This window comes from Balaenoptera physalus (genome assembly GCF_965194825.1).
Source record: "Balaenoptera physalus genome assembly, chromosome: 1".
Classification (NCBI taxonomy): Eukaryota; Metazoa; Chordata; class Mammalia; order Artiodactyla; family Balaenopteridae; genus Balaenoptera; species Balaenoptera physalus.
This window is the reverse complement of record NC_138882.1, coordinates 181,502,132-181,520,227: the sequence shown is the minus strand read 5'-3', so window position 1 is coordinate 181,520,227 and position 18,096 is coordinate 181,502,132. Positions and strand designations below refer to the sequence as shown.

Here is an 18,096-nt window from a genome sequence, read left to right as displayed (position 1 = left end):
AAATACGTTACTGGCTGTGTGAAGTTGGGCAAGTGACTTCACCTCCCTGAACCTGTCAACTCATTTGTAAAACAGGGACAATCCTCTTGCACAGGCTGATGTGAAGATCAAACAAGACCGAGAGGCAGTGAACACTGGGCTCGCCCAGCCACTGGCTGGTAACTGCTGTTATCACCACTGCTATCTTATTATCAGTATTGTCACTATCCCATGAAACTGATTCCACTTGGGAATTCTTATTTAGCCGCTGGATAGGCTTCTTGCCAAATGGCCAGGTAAGACCAACTACAAATAAACCAGAGATGACAGCAACGAGGAAATCTCCCAGCATCACTGGAGGAGGAGCTATTCTACCACAGGGCAAAGTTCTAGACATAAGAACTCTTCAATCAGTGAATTCACTCTAATGGTGAAAATCAATAAGTTGTGGAAACTTCAGGCAAATATGGACTCAAGTCCTAGCTCTTCGCCTCTGTGTCCTGTGGTGAGTCATTTAGCCCCTGGGAACCTCAAATCTCATCTGTAAAAAAAGGGAAAATCATCTCCCCCAGAGGTTCTTGAAAGGATTAAAGATAATGTATATACAATACTGGCACATGACAGGTACCGCAGATAAAGCTGAGTCACACAGCGACGCATTCGGGGGCTACCAAAATGTTCAGGGCCATGTGTTCATGGTTTCCTCAGAGCTTCTGCTTGTGTGTTGTGGGTCTTTTTGTCTGTCCGTGTGTCAGACTGAGAAGTGTCACTTTTCCTCCCAAACCAGCTTCTAAAGTAAATTCTTTATTATACGCGTTATATCAAATCCGCTAAAAACTGGAAAACCACGCCAACTGTCTGCAAGATGGAGACCTGAAACTCCTTCTCGAAAGCGTAACAACACCAGCTTTCAGACAATGGTTTCAGCCGTTCAGATGCTTCGTTTCTCTCATTTCCATTTTCTTGCCTATATCCTAGGTCAGGTCAGGGAGGGCACCCTGTAGACCGAAGGCCAATTCCCACCTCCCTCAAGGCTCAAGAGATGGTTTTACATTTTTAAAGGATAATATATACGTAAAAAAGAAAGAACAAAGAAAAAGTGATAGAGACTTGTGTAGCCTGTAAAGCCTAAAATGTTTACTATCTGGCCCTTTACAGAAGGGGATGCCACGCCCTCCCCTAAATGACTGAATTTGTACTGAGGTAGCATTGCATGTATTACAGTGTTGTTACATTCTCAATACAGAACTTAGTTAAAAATGAGATTCTACGGATTAAGAAAAAACGCTTCAGAGGATAACCTGCTTTGGAGCCTTTCCTTGCAAGGCGGATTAATGAAGTGGCCACCTTTCTGGTGGCGAGGAGGGACTGGACGGAAGCAGAAAGCAGACGCAGCGGAAACGCTTCCCAAAGTGCAGGCTGAGGCCCCCAACAACTCGGGAGTCAGCAGACTGTTGGCTCAGAGGTGGCTGCCCAAGGCCCACTGTTTAAGGACCTCGACTCCTCCCGCCCTGGTGACTGGTCTGGGAGCAGGGGCCCTGAGCTCCAGGTAAGAACAGAGGCAGGGCAGGCAGTGCAGTGGAAACCAGAGGGGCCCTCTGGAGACAGACGGAGCCGGGTTTGATTCCCCACTCTGCCTCTTGCCTTGGACGAACACCTTAATCTTTCTGAACTTTGATTTCTTCGTCTGGGAAATGGGGACTAAAACAGTGACCACATTTGTGAGGATTTAAGGATTTACGATGATGTGTATGAAATATCTGGCACTGAGTCTTGCACACAGGAGGTGCTGTCCCAATGGCACCTGCTGTTCCGGAGAGGCACGACGCAGAGTACTGCCCGGGCGAGGCGGCAGCCTCTCACGACTGACCCGATGACCACACTCGGGCCCAGCACCCTGCTGGGGGCGCTCAGAACTTTTACTAGTTAGGCGAGCCAGGCGGCAGGTCTATGGGAGACGACTTGGCCTCGCGTTTCATCTATGAACTACCTATCAAAAGAGCTGCGGGGCAAAGGGCGTCCGTAACTCACAGGTCTCGGTACTGGTCAAAGGCATTATTGGCTTCCACCTCCAGCTTCCTCAGCCGAGCAGAAGGCATGGCCCCGTCTTCCAAAGGGGGGTCATACTTGTTACTCCACGGTGACCTGGCGGGGAGAAGGAGAAGGAGATCACATGAATCGTTCCAGCGAGCCATCGGCCCAAGCCCCAGCTTCTGAAATTCCAGAGCAAAAGCCATTATCCACAGGCCCTGGGCATAGACACGGCTTTCTCAAGGTTTGCAGAGCAACGGCTCAGATTCCATCTGACCTGGGTATGAACCCCAGGCTCCGACTCTCACCAGCTGTGCATCTCCAACAGGTGTCTTGACTTCTCTGAGCCTCCCTTTCCTTATGTGCAAACTGAGACTACTATCTACCCACAGGGCTGCTTTGAGGAGCAAAGGAGAAAAGTATTGATACATCAAGTGCCTAGATTAGAGACGGGCATATAGTAAGTGCTCAACAAATGTGACTTCTTTCTCACCCTTTTTAAAATTTTCCTTTGTTCTCACCATTGTTTTGATCAACAGAGGCCCCTCTCTCCTCCCTGGCCTGCTGGCAGCTCTGGAGAAACTCTTACTCCTCAAAGATCTTCTTACACGATTAAGGATTAAGAAGAGAGCTGTCAGTTATGGAAGCAGCAAGAGAGGCAGAGAGCCAGCCCCATGGGGACAGGCTGACCACACGTAAGAAAGCCTGAGGGACAGAGTTCTCCCCGTGAACAGAGGACGGCCTTCCAGCCTCCAAGGGCTGCGCACACAAAGAAGACTGTGAAGTAATGAGAACCAGTCTCACTTTTTCCAGCCCAAAGTCTTGCTGCATTTTTTAAAATGTATTTTGCCACATCAGGAAAGCATTTAATCACAGAGAGTGCTGGAAGGGGGGTTATAAGGGAAATAGCCACTCATTAATTCCCGCAGGTGGAGTTCACAGAGCTGGGGGTTCAAAGAAAGAGAATTAAAAAGGTGAGGTGCGGGGGCCTGCCTGGTGGCGCAGTGGTTAAGAATCCACCTGCCAATGCAGGGGACATGGGTTCGAGCCCTGGCCCGGGAAGATCCCACATGCCGTGGAGCAACTAGGCCCGTGCGCCACAACTACTGAGCCTGTGCTCTAGAGCCTGCGAGCCACAACTACTGAAGCCCGCGTGCCTAGAGTCCATGCTCCGGAACAAGAGAAGCCACCGCAATGAGAAGCCCGTGCACCGCAACAAAGAGTAGCCTCCACTCGCCGCAACTAGAGAAAGCCTACGCACAGCAACAAAGACCCAACACAGCCAAAAAAAAAAAAAAAAAACAAGGTGAGAGGGTAAAAGAAAGGAGGAGAGGACAATATGGAATTCGGACAAAGTCCTTCACATTGTGGGGCATAAACACCTCGACACGTCCACGGTAAGAAACCCCACTGCCTCTCCCGTGTCCCCCCACTGAAGACACCACTTCACATCACTGAGGACTCCAAAGAACCTTCTGATCTGGGATTGCTGGTAAGGGAAAAAAGGCATCACCGCCTCCTGAAGCCCAGTTTTAGCTAATTCTGTGCACAGACGTCTTTCTTCGCGGTAACTGATGCCTGGCACCTACTGCAGCAGGTCACGTCAAGTCAGCTGGGCGACCTCCGCTCCCAGCCACCCTCAGGCAGGGGTCCCCGCTTTCTTGGCTGCTGGTCCACAAAAGTAAGTGGGGGAAGAGTTGCTGTGCTTGGTGTCCCAAAAGGGCCTCATGCAGCTGCCCAGGCCACCTCAAAGCAGGAGGTGCTTGGTAACCCTTCTTTCCACACCAGCCCCTGACCTCCCTCACCAGTGTCGGGAGAGACTGTGCAGCAGTGGGCTGAGACGCTCCCCACGGCCCCGCGACCAGCAGCCAGCTCTTGTGGTCACACTGGGTTGTGCACAGGCCACAGCAAACCAAGGGCTGTTGGACAAGCCAGGACCCCACCTGGCTCGAGGAGCGGCAGAGAAGCCGGCGCCGGGCACCCTCTCACGCTCCCCGAGGCCTCTCCCTCCCTGGGCAGGGCTGACACGTCCGTTATCGCTGCGTTCACCCCTCAGAACAGTGCTGCCCGACAGAACTTTCCACGACAACAGAAATGTTCTGTATCTGCGCTGTCCAAAACGGTAGCCACGAGCTTCATGTGGCTCCTGAGTGCTTGTGTGACCGAGGAACCGAATTTTAAATTTTACAGAACTTGAATTCGTTTAGACAGCCAACTTTAGAACCTCAGCTCCCAGAGGGCAAGAGCTGTGTCTGTCTTGCTCTCCACTGTTTGCTCAGCGCCTGGAACAGTGCCTGGTGCTCAACCACATGCTCATGAGAAAAAAAAAGGCAGAGGAACGAGTGAATGATTTCACACCCGACACAAAGCAGAAGTGACCACTGCCCCCGCCTGTCCCCGCCTGTCCCCTCACTCCCACAGATGTCGGTTCCTGCAGCGGTCACATCCCCGCCCTTGACAACAAGAGCGCTCCAGGCGGAAGCCTGTGCAGTCTGCCCTCGCGCCCCAGCACCCAACACAAGAGCTCGTGGGCTGAAGCCTTGCAGCGCGGGGTGGGGAGGAAAGGACACCCGGCAATCCTGCTGGTGCTCCTCCAAACCAGCAGAGAGGGAGCAACTTTCTGCTTTTTCTGCTGAGGGACATCTAAGCATTTAAAAAAAAAAAAAAGAAAAAGAAAGAAAAAAGAAAATCAACAAAGACCTCTTGCCAGATCCAGAGACAAAGATGAAGTTGCAGAGTGCTGTCACCACCACTATTTATTTGTAAACTAGGCTTGGTACCTCACCTCCACTCACCAAGGGGAGTGCAGAGGAATCTGAGCGGGAGAATCGAAACTCCCCACCTGCCCTGCGGCTCCTCAAGACCCCAAGACTCTCCTCAGCACACTCCGGGGTCTGACCTTCGTTTCCACGGTTACAGAGCCACTGCTGTCCTGGGGGCCTGGAAGTCCCACCCCTACTGGCTTTCATTTAAAGGCGACCTGATTAGACATAAGAGCCGATCTCTCTTGAAGACTGGGGGTCTGGAATTTTCAAGACACATCTCTCCCTGCTCACAGACGACAGCATTTCAAGCCGTTAGTCCTGGAGCCGGGGTAATTGTAGCTGGGGGAAAAATCATAACATTACCCAGAATATCCTGAGTGGAAGGGGCACTCAGAACACATTTAAGAGCTTAAATGGAGGCCATTTGAAAAAAGACAGATGGACAGGAACGCTTAGATTTCAAAAGTCAGGCCTTTCATTTCCCTCAGAGAATGCTTTTTGTTTCGGCTAACAGGTTTCAAACAGTGCTGCTGCAAACCGTCACACCATAAGGATCTTATTTAAGCAAACGATCAGACACAGGACAGAAATGTGTGGAGAAACTCGGAAGACCTTGAAGTTTTATACCGAGAAGAGAAAAAAAGGAAAGCCCTGTGCCCTGACACCCTGGGCTCCTCTTCAGCTGAAGACCCCCAGGCCCCCTACGGAGCCCCAGGAATGTAGGTGGGAGCCAGCAGGGCGACCTGGAGGTACCACATCCTCGGAAAGCCTGGCCTGGGCATGGACTGGAAATGATTCCAGCCTTCCACAGGCTGCTGGGCAACAGCTGCCTCACACAGCAAGCCCAAATTTTCAGGTGGAAAAAAGAAATACGACGACGATGTTGAAGAAGCAAGACTCAGCTCCAGGCCCCCCTCTTGCAGGGTGCCTCCCCTGAACCCCATGCCTGGTGAAGCCACTCATCCTTTGGCCGTGGGCTCCCTGGCCTGTCAGCCCACGTGGCACCCTCAGGGACCTCTCCCTTGGTGAGGACTAGACCCGGCCCTATGCCCACAACCCGGACAGTGGCTGGCCCTCCCAGGCTGAGCCTGATCTGCCTCAGGGCTTGTCTCACCACGTTGGAGCTGGATGCCCACCTCTGCACCTCCATCTCCACACAGACCTCCGGAAACTCAGACTACCCACAGCCTAGCTGACTCCCCACGTCCACCCGATGGGCATCTGAAGCCTAAAATGCCTCCAAACCAGTCCTTCCTAGAGCCTTCCTCACCTCGATAGTCAGTGACCCCACCTTCCAGCTGCTCATCTGCCCCACCCCCGCACCTGCAAACACTGCTGGCTCTACTTTTAAAACTTGCCTCAAACCCGACTACCTCTCCCCATCTCCGCTCTAGTCTCCAGTCTAGGTTAGACCAAAATACATTCTTTACCTGACCTCCATTTGAAACTAGGAAAGGGACGTGATCACATGACAGTCGTCTAGTCTTGTTTAAATACTATGAATTCTTTGTAATTTCTCCCAAGTTCTGTGCTGTTCAGCCCTTCACACGTGTTATTTCTTTCAACCCCCAAGTGCCCCGAGCCAAGCCCTGTGGCCCTGGCCTTCAAGGCCTCTGGCCTCACCTCCTAGCCCTGGCCTCCCCTCACTGCTGTCTCCCACTTGGGCCTCCCTGCCAGGCTCCATCCTGACAGCTCACCCCACCCAAGGCCTTTAAAGGGGACACTCTTCTCCCAGACCTGCACGGGACTGAACCTTCTCACCCTTAAGTCTCATTTCACACTTGACTGCCAACGCCAGAGCCTTCCCTGTTTACCCCTCCGCCTCTCCCTCCCCTGGTCTTCCATTATTTTCTTTATTTGCTCTTCAACAATATATTCTGTTTATGCAGCTGCTGACTCTCTGGATTCCTCACTAGGACACAAGCGCCACAGAAGAGTGACTCAGTGTCTGACACACGAGTGCCTGCTCACAGAAACGTGTCACTGAGCATCCTGTTAGAAGAATGAACACTATCAGCCTCCACTTAATACATGAGAGAACTAGAGTCCAGAGACAATAAGTAATTTGTCAAAGTTCCCATCTGCTCAAGGGGGCAGTGCTGGTTTGGAGCCCATGTCGGCTACCTCCAGCCAATTTCTCCTACTTTCATTTCTCAGGCCCCAACCCCTCCCCCAAAAGAGCATGAGGCCAAAGCGTTAAGACTCAGCCCAGGTTCTGCGGCTTCTAAAAAAACCTATAGCCTACGGCATTCCTCCACCATTCTCCAAGGTACTGACTACAGCCATCCATCACAGGAATAGTGGATGGGTGGAGGGATTCCCAGTCTTTTTTAATATTAAGAACTCCTAGGCACCCTTAAAAACCTAGCTCGGGCATCATCTCCTCTGGGAAGTCTTCCTGGAGTCAACCTCGGCCTTCTCTATGCTACCCTCAATAAGCTTGGCCCTGGCTGCAGGAATCACGTCACACAGTAATCAGCTCCTGGGTGCATCTCCTGTTCTAGACCGCGGATCACCCAGGGCAGGGATGCAAGTCGACTTAGTTATTCACAGCCCTGGACAGGGTGATGGAGAGAGAAAGGAGAGCTGCACATCAGACAGACGAGCTTCATTCACATGCCCTTAAGCACGCAGGCCCTCCCTGGGCTCGGCATTCCTGTCATGGACACACCCTGGACCTTCTCCTTTGCAGGATTTGATGTGATTTTAATGAAGCAGCTTGCTGGAGGTTCTTTTTTTTTTTTTTTTAATTAATTAATTTATCTTTGGCTGTGTTGGGTCTTTGTTGCTGAGTGTGGGCTTTCTCTACTTGCGGCGACTGGGGGCTACTCTTCGTTGTGGTACGTGGGCCTCTCATTGCGGTGGCTTCTCTTTATTGTGGAGCAAAGTCTCTAGGCACGCGGGCTTCAGTACTTGTGGCATGCAGGCTCTAGAGCACAGGCTCAGTAGTTGTGGCACACGGGCTTAGTTGCTCTGCAGCATATGGGATCTTCCCGGACCAGGGCTCGAACCCATGTCCCCTGCATTGGCAGGCGGACTCTCAACCACTGCGCCTCCAGGGAAGTCCCTGTTGTTGTTGTTTTTTACCAACATCCCTCTCCTATTAGACTGTAAGCCCCACCAGGGCAGGGGCTTCTTGTTCACTGCTGCATCTCCAATGCCCAGTGGGGGTACTCCACAGACATCTTCTGGTCGACTGGATGGAATGATGGATAGAAGGGAAGGAGGGCGGGAGGGAAGGAGAAAAGCCTAGCAGAAGCACAAGCAGAAATAAGGCTGATGGGCTGTCAGATGTCAAAGCTCAGTAGTCCCTTAGCTGCTGAAGCAGTGGCAAGCGGTTGTGGCGGGCGCGGCATGCCTGCTGCATTCGTGGGGCAGGAGCTCACCTATAGGAGTCCCCATCTCTGTTGTAGTCACACAAAAGGTAATCCTTTCCCACCACCTTGTCTCTGGCGATTTTCAGTGGCTGGTCAACAGAAGACAGGAGATCTTCACATAGGCTGGGGACCTGGCAGAGAGAGAGGAAAAGTCAGAACAGAGGTTAAAGTAACACATCAAACCCAGGTTGGCTAACGGCATCTGTAGCCACACCGTGGTCAGCATATTTAACATCTGGCCCTTGGTAGCCTGCCAGAATTATGGGCCTGTTCTTTGCTTTTCCACATGTGTCTGACACCAACTGTGTCCCTCTATAAAGAAACCTGTTCTTGAATTACAGTGGAGCGTGATTTCCAATACAGCCTTCCTTCCAAACTGCGTGCAGCTTTTAATTACCTGGTCGCCAGGGTGGTCTAGTAACGTACGAACGTGCTTGGTATTGGTCTCTGGTGGGCAAAGCACAAGCTGAAGCCCCGAGAAGAAGGTAAACACTTTAAACACACAGGAGTCCAGAGGGCTCTGAGAAGAAGAGCCAGTCCGTGCCGAGAGCTCCCACAGGCTCTCCTGCTGGGTGGAGTTTCCAGTACTTTCCAGGACCCCAGCCAAGCGTTACCAGGTTGGCTGACGGAGTCAACCCTACCTGCTGCAAAGGTAGCTTCCCACGGTGCCGAGCTCCAGCTGCTGTGCTCAGGCTCACCCTCCTGGGCCCCTCACTGAGGAGGGGGGCCCTCGGGTGGGGGGCGGGCAGGGCTGAATCCCAGGGCAGATGCTGCTGAATCGGACACAGAGCCCTGCTAGGAAGCAGGCCTCTGGCCTCCTCCTCCCAACTCAAACATCAATTTCCACCGAAATATTCCAGGAAGGGAGGGCAGCGCTCTCCAAAATGGATTCCTTCAGGCTTGAGTCACTTCCATGCTGTATTTTCAATGTGCTGACTTATTCGTTTCATGGGCCCGGGTTTACGGAGGCCCCACCATATCGTTTACCCGACGAGCGGCTGCCAACTGCACCAATAACCCTTCCAAATGGAAAAGTTAAATCATGTGGCAAGACACCCAAAGAGCAGCTCAGCAGAGGGGCGGCCAGCCACGGCAGTTCCCGTGCTCTGCCGGAAGACCCTCGCCACCACCAGAGAGGCACGGATGGGGCCACAGCCACCTCGGAGACCACCAGCCTCCATGGGCTTCTCGAGGCATCTCTGCTGATGGTGGGGTGCCTCCGAACTCCGCCTGGAAGGCGCCGTCTGGCACACCTGTGAGATGGTGACCTTCCTGGTGACTCACAGCCGTTTCTCATACGCTGAGCAGCACCGGGCAGCCAGCCCCCCGAGACACACACACCATTAACCCCTGTCTACAACGTGCTTATTTCAGAACTCCTTCTGGATGCAACACCCATCTGTGTACTCACCTCCCCAAGTAGAAAGACATACAAACACAAAATGGGGCTGTTTTCAGTTAGTTTGGTGCTGAGAATACCAAGCGTCTGCCACGTATCATGCACTATGCTGGGCCCTTTACAGATGGCATAGTGTCTACCGGAAGCTCATATTCATCTTGTGAAGTAGTTATTTTCCCCGTTTTACAGATTAGAGAACTGAGGCCCGGAGTCGTGAGGTTGCCCAAGGCCCACACAAGAAGAAAGCAGGAGAGAGAGAAGTCTCCCCCTCTGACCGGAACTCTGGTTTAACGGACAGCTAAGAGGAAGAAAGCACACGCCAAAGGCACACTCTGCTGGGAAATGACCCCCTCGCACCCAACCCCTGTTCAGCTATGGAACCCTTCACCTGGAAAAAGTCCTGATCAAGGCAAGGAAGATTTTAACAGCTTCCACCCAAGGCAGCTGGGATTTGAAGTGGCCTTGCTTTCCTGTCGTTGGCCAAGTGCAAGGGCCCTGGGCACCTATGTGCCCGCCTATCACGTTACAGCCTTTCCCTGGCATCACTATTCTGTTGGGCTGATTCCTTGGCTTACCTGTTGGGCCCTGACTTTTGCCTAGAACCCCATTCTAACTGGCTGGGGCCCTGACACTACCGGCCTAATTTATCCTGGAGTATAGTAAAGACCAAGCAAACACGCTCTGAAGTGAGACTTCCTGACTCTACGACTCACTGGCCTCCTGGCCTGGGGCAAGTCACTTTATTTCTCTACCAAGTTGCATTTCCTCACCTGTAGAGTGGGGATAAGAAAAACCAACCCGGTTGGGGATTGCATGTGACGATGATGCATTCAGTACCCAGCAAAGCGCCCAGTGCGGGGCAACGCGTGCACACGAGGAACCGACGCACTGAGGCCCCTGCTTCCCCTCGGTCCCCAACACCACTGCTGCCTGTCATTCTCAGCCCGCAGCTCCAGCCTGGACGGCAGCCCCAGCCTGGACGGCAGCCCCGGCCTGGACGGCAGCCCCGGCCTGGACGGCAGCTCCGGCCTAGACAGCAGCCCCAGCCTAGGCTGCACCTGAATTTGCTGTACTGCCCCAGGCACTGGATGAAAATGCACCACTGAGATCCAGTTCTGCCCAGAGCCATGCTGCCCCTCTCCTGCCAGTCCTGTTGCGGGTGGCTAAGTCCCCCAACAGAAGAAGCTTATAAGATAACGGGATTTAGTATAAAACAGGCTTGACTTCACTCCTATCCAAGAGACTAATCCACGGATCGAAAGTATTTCAATAATTTCTTCCCAGCACTTATACTAACTGAAATGATTTTTAAATTATTTGTGGTCATGTCTCTCTCCCTAGAACGTAGGTTTTACCACGGCGAGGGCTTTGATCCTGTTCACCGCTGAATCCTCAGTGCCCAGGGCAGTGCCTGACACAGAGCAAGTGCCTGACGTATGTGGGAAGGAGGAAGGGAGGAGTTTTACAATACGGAGCCTCCCAAATGCCAATCGGCTTTATTTTTAACTTAATAAATTGGTGTGTAGCAAGGATCTTCACCCAAAGAGTTGTGTAGTCAAGAACTAAACTTTGATGGATACCAATGACAATTTCACCGTGGCTCCAACCAGGAATATGACCTGTGATGTGGTTCCAGAGCAGCAGACAGACAGAGCGGGAGTTTTAGTGAAAGTCCTGGCGTCTGTGTTACTATATGACCCCAAGGAGCACAGCGGCAGTGCGAGACTGAGAACTCAGAGACCTGGGTTCGAGCCCCTGCTCAGCTGTTAACTAGCCACGGAGACCTGGGCTGGGCCCGAGGTTGTTCATCTGGGAAACACAGCAGGTCAGTTGCATCAGACACAGATGGCTGCTGGGCCACTGTAAGAGCCTCACTGCTTCAGTGCAAATAATTCAGGTAAAGAAAGCCTCTAATCAAGACACTATTAGGTTCTTCATATGGTTAAACGTATTCATCCTTTGAGAATGCCCCCTTTTTGGGTTGTTTTTGTTAAGGTGTCTGTAACTTGATGAAACGATAGGTTTTGTTTTTGTTCTAAAGGTTCACAACCAATGACCTATTCATCCTCTTCTCTTTTAAATGTCTCTGGCCTGTGAAATCAAAAAATGTGGCAGCCACTTTTCTAGAAAATGGGATCCAGCCCTCCCTACCTGTCCAAGTAGATCTGGGTACTTTCAAGGCCAGCATAAAGGAGCAGGAGGGACTCCACCCCACCTCCACACCCCACTTTGTACCGCATGTCCTTCGAAGCACAGACAACGCAGATTAAGGCAGCAGCGCAAGGGGTTGATCCGTGGTACCAGCTGTCATCAATGGCCACTCCTGTTGCCTGCCCAGCCTCCTTTCCTATTCTTCTGGTCACAAAGCTCCTCACTCCATATGGTTGGGCAAGGCTGATCTCTACTCCACCACCAGCCATGGGCAACAAGAGGGCCTCAGCCCCTGGCATATGCAGGGAAGAGTCTTCTCCAGGGGCGATGGAGGGATACACGGCTCACCTCCTTTCTGCCAGGGCAGCTGGGTTGGGGGTGCAGGGCCTGGGCTGCAGCAGGCATCGGGAGAGTACCTCCCTGCATTTCTGAGCACTGCAGGGCCGTGGAGATAGTACCTGAGCGTCCGGATCCAGCCACCCTTGAAGATCTGTGCCTGGACTTTTCAAGATCTACGGCCAGGTTCTAACCAACCTAAGGAAAACATACATCTGAACTGTAACTCACAAAGCTACGGCTGTGCACAGAAAAACACAGAGAGCTCATGAATGGCGGATGACTTGCCCCACCACGAAAAGCACCTGGTTGTGATACGGCTGGATGATTCCCCCCCCCAGCAGGTACAATTTTCGCCTTTTGGATAAACTCCCAAGTTGGGCCATATCCTTGTATTCTGTTTCCCTCCACCAGTCCTGTTTCTTTGATCAAAGATAAAATACTCTGTAAAAATAACATTACTGTCGTCATGTGGAACGAGAAGTGTGGACTACACGGTGTGCTCGCAGATTCGTACCAGAGCAGCTGCCAAGGGCGCATTAGTCATGATCTGGCACCACCACCAATTCGTCTCACTCCCACCCCATCCCACCCCTTCCCACCCCTGCGCTTCTGCCTGAACCCTCTCAAACCACCACACTGTCCTACTCAGTGCTTCTAGACATGCGAGTTTGCACCTGTGTTCTTCCACTTAAAAATCCTCCCCACTTAGGGCTGCTGGATAAAATAATGCATTGGCCAGTTAAATTTGTATTTCAGACACATAATGAATAATGTTTTAGTATGTCTCCAGTTTACACACGACATATATTGTTTGTTAAATCTGGCAACCTATCCCCATATAGTCTTAAACCCTACCACCCTTCAGGGCCCAGCCGTAACTCCAACTTCCTTATCAAGATGTCACCTTCTTTGGAATTCCTGCAGTGACGATGGTATCAACTGAATCCTAAATGCTCTGGGGACGGCTGTTCTAACACTGGCCTCAACTATCAGGTTACTCCTTCCTCGAGACTTAACACTCTTCACTGAGCGCTGACTCGGTGCCCACGGAGGCCGGTCCTCCAGACCCAGGCCAGTGACACACACACTGGTGGGTGCTCCGGTGTGTTGGTGTAAGTGGGTATCAATCCTATGATTTAGGGTCACAGTACAGACCCAACCCCACCCCACCTCCTAGTCATGTCAAATGCTTAGAACAGTGGAAGAAATCACATTAAGTCTCATGGATCACAAGTTTGCACAGCAATTTAAATGAAAGGACAGGTCCAAACAAAGCCGGGAGTTCACTTCAGGGTGTGAGTGTCATAGGCTCTGCTGCCTCGGGACCCAAGGAGGGCCTCTGGCGAGAACATGTGGTTGGTGTCGACCACCCGAGGGCTGGACGGTTTCTGTCCAAACTGCCCATCTGACCTGCTTAACAGCCTTTGTAAGGAATGTTCATTTAACACCAAAGGTGTCAGACCAATCCAAGCTGTTGGGGGGATTTAAACCTAATTCCAAGTGACGTGGAATAATAAACAACGTTGCATTGGCCAAGACAGCGTTCCCGTCATTGTTCTGGTGGTGAAGTTCACGCCTCCGTCGGTCTCTCCACTGCCACTCTGTGGCCACACCCCAGGGAGCAGGAACCGCCTCGCCCTTCACCACCGGCACCCCCACCTGGCTGACGAGCGCCCACGGGGCCACAGGAAAGATTGGGTGAAACAGGAATAAAGCGAAGTAGGGCAGGGAGAGGAAAAAATCCAGAAGGTAGAAGGCAGGAGAGAGGCTAGCACGCGACGAGCTACTGCCTCAGGTGACCCCTTAACGATACCGAGAATAAAGAGACGGACACCAGGAGGGGGCGGGGGTGCCAGGCGCTGCACTACGTAAACTCTACCTGCGTCGCCGCCTTGATTTTTTTATTTATTAATTTTTTCATGTAAAAGGCCTTAGTTTATTAATTCTCTCACGAAAAATCTGCACAAACACCGCAGAATCTTTACTCCTTCTGCTGTCCAATCTCCAGCTGACTTCTTTTTGCCAGCACCAAACTGGCCTTTGCAGTCCCCATGACCGTCTTTATTCTGCTCGTGCGTTCCTTTCGCTGCTTTCTTGAGGTCTTCTCGTACAGGCCATGTCTTGCAAGCCTGTGTTTGGGCTCATCCTTCTTCGCGTGACCCAAGGAATCGTAAATCATGCCAAGGCCGGTTGTCTTGCCATCACCAAAATGGGTTCTGAACCCAAACACAAAGATGACGTTTGGTGTGGTCTTGTACATTTTGGCTAGTGTTCCCCAAATTTCTGTCTTAGGTACTGTTGCCTTCCCAGGATGAAGGACATCAGTGACCACTTGTTCCCGCTGAAGTAGTTGGGTGGTCATGAACTTCCTGGTCCGGATAGTTACTGTGTTGTTCATGATGGCATGATGGTGGCTGATCTTCAAGCAGCCAGGGAGAAAAGAGCCTGCATCGCCTCCTTTAATCCTCAAAACAGCCCTGCATATAGATATGATTACTGTCCCTATTTTAAAGAAGGGCGAGGGAATTCCCTGGTGGTCCAGTGGTTAGGGCTCCGCGCCTCCACTGCAGGGGACACGGGTTCAATCTCTGGTCGGGGAACTAAGATCCCACATGCCGCATGGTGCGGCCAAATAAATAAAGGGGGGGTGGTGGCAAAATAGGGCCTTAGAGAAGTAACTTGCCCCAAGTCACACAGCTACTAGCCAATGTCTAAGAAAAGACATGTGACATACAGTATATCTGGGTTAAAAAAATAAAAATTACAGGGACTTCCACTTCCCTGGTGGTCCAGTGGCTAAGACTCTGCACTCCCAATGCTGGGGGCCCGGGTTCGATCCCTGGTCGGGGAACTAGATCCTGCATGCTGCAGCTAAGAGTTCATATGCCGCAACTAAAGGTCCCGCACACCACAACTAAAGATCCCACACGCCGCAACGAAGACCCGACGCAGCCAGATAAATAAATTTTTTAAAAAGCTATACAAAATAACTAAATAAAAATTACATTCACTCTTGCTGTTGCCTCAAACTGAATCCTTTTCTACTATCTAGCCCAACAGCTGATCACATGAAAAGAGATACAAATCAGAACTTTCCGGCCACAAGTGAGGTTTGTGTTTGGGCCGCCATATGGTTCTACTTTGCCTCTTCCCCTTCTCCATTAGTTATTAATGTTGAAAAAAATTGTTCAACCAGAAAAAGAAACTTGAGATGAACCCTTAAAAAAGCACAAAAGCCAGACCAGTTCAACTCCATGGATAATCTAATCCACGGCGCCCTCGTCTTTAAGAAATGCACCCTTGTACCTCGGTTTTTTAAAAAAATGGCCAAATGAACACATTCCGTCTTTTGATCTGCCCGCTGGCTGAGAGCCCGCCACCAGAGAGATAAGAATCGAAAACAGACCGTGTTCGCTGGGTCGCACACTCAGATGAGTAACGTTGTTGAAACCATGGCTGGGCAGAGTGCTGGCTGGCCCCACTTCCCGGCAGACAGCAAAGTATCAGGATGCCAGGGCTCCCTCCCCGTGGCCAGCAGAGGTCTCTGCTTACAATCTGTTCCTTTTATTTTTTCCAAGGCCCCAAACCTTCCCCGCTTTTCTCTAATAAAAATTAAAAAAGAAAATAAGCAGAGTGCTTTCAATGACACACATGCCTGTGTCAGAAACACAACCTACAGGGTGGCATTCTGGAAAACACCAAACTCAAAATCAAACACAAGTTCGAATCCTTGGTCTGCCACTTCCTGGCTGAGTGTAACCTTCCTAAACCTCAGAACTGGGGGCTACAACACCTACCTCAGTAGATCCTGAGTGCCCACCCCAGGCACCTGCCATGGATTCAGCGGCAGACGAGATGCACGGGCACGGCCCTGCTCTCCCAAAGCATGCTCCAGTCGCTGGAAACAGACAAGGCACGAGGAGCCATCCTGAGAGTGGTGAGGGCTGTGACGCGGACCTGATGGGGATGGGAGGGGGACTGCAGGGATTCGGTGGTCTAGGAGGTGGACGGAGCTGACACGTGAGTGGAGGAAAGGAGAGGCACTGTGATGGGACTGAAGAGCCGGCCCCAGGCTCCCCCCGCCCCCACCCCGAGGAGAGTAGAAGAGAGAAGCATCTGTGCGCTGGAGTCCTCGGCCAGGTGGAGCAGTGCCTGTGGGTCCCTTTAAATGTGATGGCAAGCCCCGGCAAACTGTTTTTCATAAAACTTCTTAAAGCCTCCCTCCCACCTCCTCCCCAGACTCCCAGGTTTAAGAAGGATGCACTTGAGGACCCATCCGTGAACGTGGGCCCAGGCGGCCTCCGGAGCCTATGGGAGATGAGGGACACCCCCCCAAGCCCCACCCCCCTGATCAGGGTGGAGGAAACAAAGTCCTCCCCACGACTGCCCAGCAGCAACTTTTTTTTTTTTTTTTAAATATTTATTTATTTGGCTGTGCCGGGTCTTAGTTGCGGCGTGCAGGATCTTTAGTTGCGGCATGCGGGATCTTTAGTTGTGGCATGGGGGATCTTTAGTTGTGGCATGGGGGATCTAGTTCCCTGACCAGGGACGGAACCCGGGCCCCCTGCACTGGGAGCACGAAGTCTTAGCCAATGGACCACCAGGGAAGTCCCAGCCCAGCGGCAGCTCTGTTACCAGGACCTTAGTTGTCACCAGAAACACCTTGGGCCCTGGAAGCAGAGTTTCCAAGTGAACTGATGTAACGCCTCTCCGAGTGTGGGTGCCCCGCACTGGGGACACCTCACCCCGCCCTGTAAACCCACTCAGAGGGTTTGCCTGAGGAAGCAGAGGGGGAGCCCAGGGGACCTTGCTCACCCTGCAGGACCCCACCCTCCCCACCGTGCGGACGGGAAAACCCAAGTGCAGGGAAGCGCCTCACACAGGCGGCTAGGTGGGGGCAGGGCAGAACTGGACTCTGAGTTCCAGACTCTGACCCAGCGATTCCAGAGCACAGGCCCCGCTGGGCCGGCAAGGCGAGGGGCTCCCGCTCCCACTCCCCCTTCCAGTGGGGCCCCGAGGAGAGGGGGTGAAAAAGGAAGAGAATCGGGGGGAACTCGGGGTCTGCACAGTCCCTGCCCGCCCACCCCGACTCCTGCGCTGTGGGCAGGGGCCCGCGCCACTGCCAGCGCCACCACCCAGCACAGCCTGACCCCAGGGCCGCCGGCCCTCCTCGTGTTTCAGATCCGGCCTCTCTTCTAATTAAGCTATCATTGGACTCTGAGAACAATATTCTTTAAGTACAAGTTCAGACCGCTTCCTTCACTTGAAGACTGCGAATTATAAAATGCGCTTTTAAGGAGAACACTGTTCAATGTCCACGACAAGTGTAGGAAGCAATCTCCCAATTCTGGCAACATCATAACGTGTGCGAACCGTGCCCCTCCGATTCGGGCCACTGGCACGGGCTCCTGAGAGTCACACACTGCCAGCCGGGTCTCATCGCTGAGGGTCTAACACATGGGAAGCTGCCAACATTAGGAAAGCGTTTCTGATCAACACGTTTTATTCTGCCTAGAAATCAATTTTTCATGTGCCATTAAGAACAAAGAGCTTTCTCAAGAAACAATAAGCCTCCCGCCGCTCTTTTCTTAGGCAGGTGCCCCAAACCACCCCAGAGATAAATAATAAACAAAGGCAAACTTCCTGGGCTGGGTTTCAGCCATTCATACCCCAAAGCTTTGCCTTCTAGAAGCTTGCAGGCTGGAGTAAGAAGCCAGAAGCCTTTTCTGAAGAAGGGTCAGGAGGGGGCAGGACAAAGAGAAGACAAACTGAAAGGGGAAATTGAAATCACTACATGTGGGTCATCCAGGGGCACACACAAGGCTCCTGTTGTCCACATGTAACCCTAAGCTTCCGGAAGGGGACGAACCAGGTGCTTGGAGCCTAATTAAATTAACTGTTCCCTGGCCGGGAGCGACCGCATCACCTGTGTCTGCGCTGAGAGAAGCTGGGGTCTTTCTAAGCCACCCACTCCTCTTAATGAAGGGCTGGCCCCCGAGGGATAGGACACGATACACAAGCACCTTTAAGAAGCCAGAGGCAGAAAACTCAGTGG

General features: G+C 52.1%; 2 protein-coding genes and 1 long non-coding RNA gene across 4 annotated transcripts in view; all 3 read right to left on the bottom strand.

Moving 5' to 3' along the window:
• LOC309655098 overlaps positions 1–18,096 on the bottom strand; it is a 219,636-nt gene that overhangs the window by 36,556 nt on the left and 164,984 nt on the right. The window lies entirely within an intron of this gene.
• The window catches only part of CAPZB (capping actin protein of muscle Z-line subunit beta), a 136,811-nt gene that overhangs the window by 34,131 nt on the left and 84,584 nt on the right, over positions 1–18,096 (bottom strand). For both annotated transcript variants that reach the window (XM_082449463.1, XM_082449462.1), the window contains exons 3-4: positions 8,162–8,283; positions 2,011–2,124 (exon numbers count right to left, since the gene is read on the bottom strand). In XM_082449463.1, coding sequence (XP_082305589.1) covers positions 2,011–2,124; positions 8,162–8,283 — 236 coding nt within the window. The remainder of the gene's footprint in view (positions 1–2,010; positions 2,125–8,161; positions 8,284–18,096) is intronic.
• LOC309654985 (small ribosomal subunit protein eS24-like) overlaps positions 8,295–18,096 on the bottom strand; it is a 30,388-nt gene continuing 20,586 nt past the window's right edge. The window contains exon 2 of the mRNA XM_082449858.1: positions 8,295–14,518. Coding sequence (XP_082305984.1) covers positions 14,023–14,518 — 496 coding nt within the window. The 3' untranslated portion in view covers positions 8,295–14,022. The remainder of the gene's footprint in view (positions 14,519–18,096) is intronic.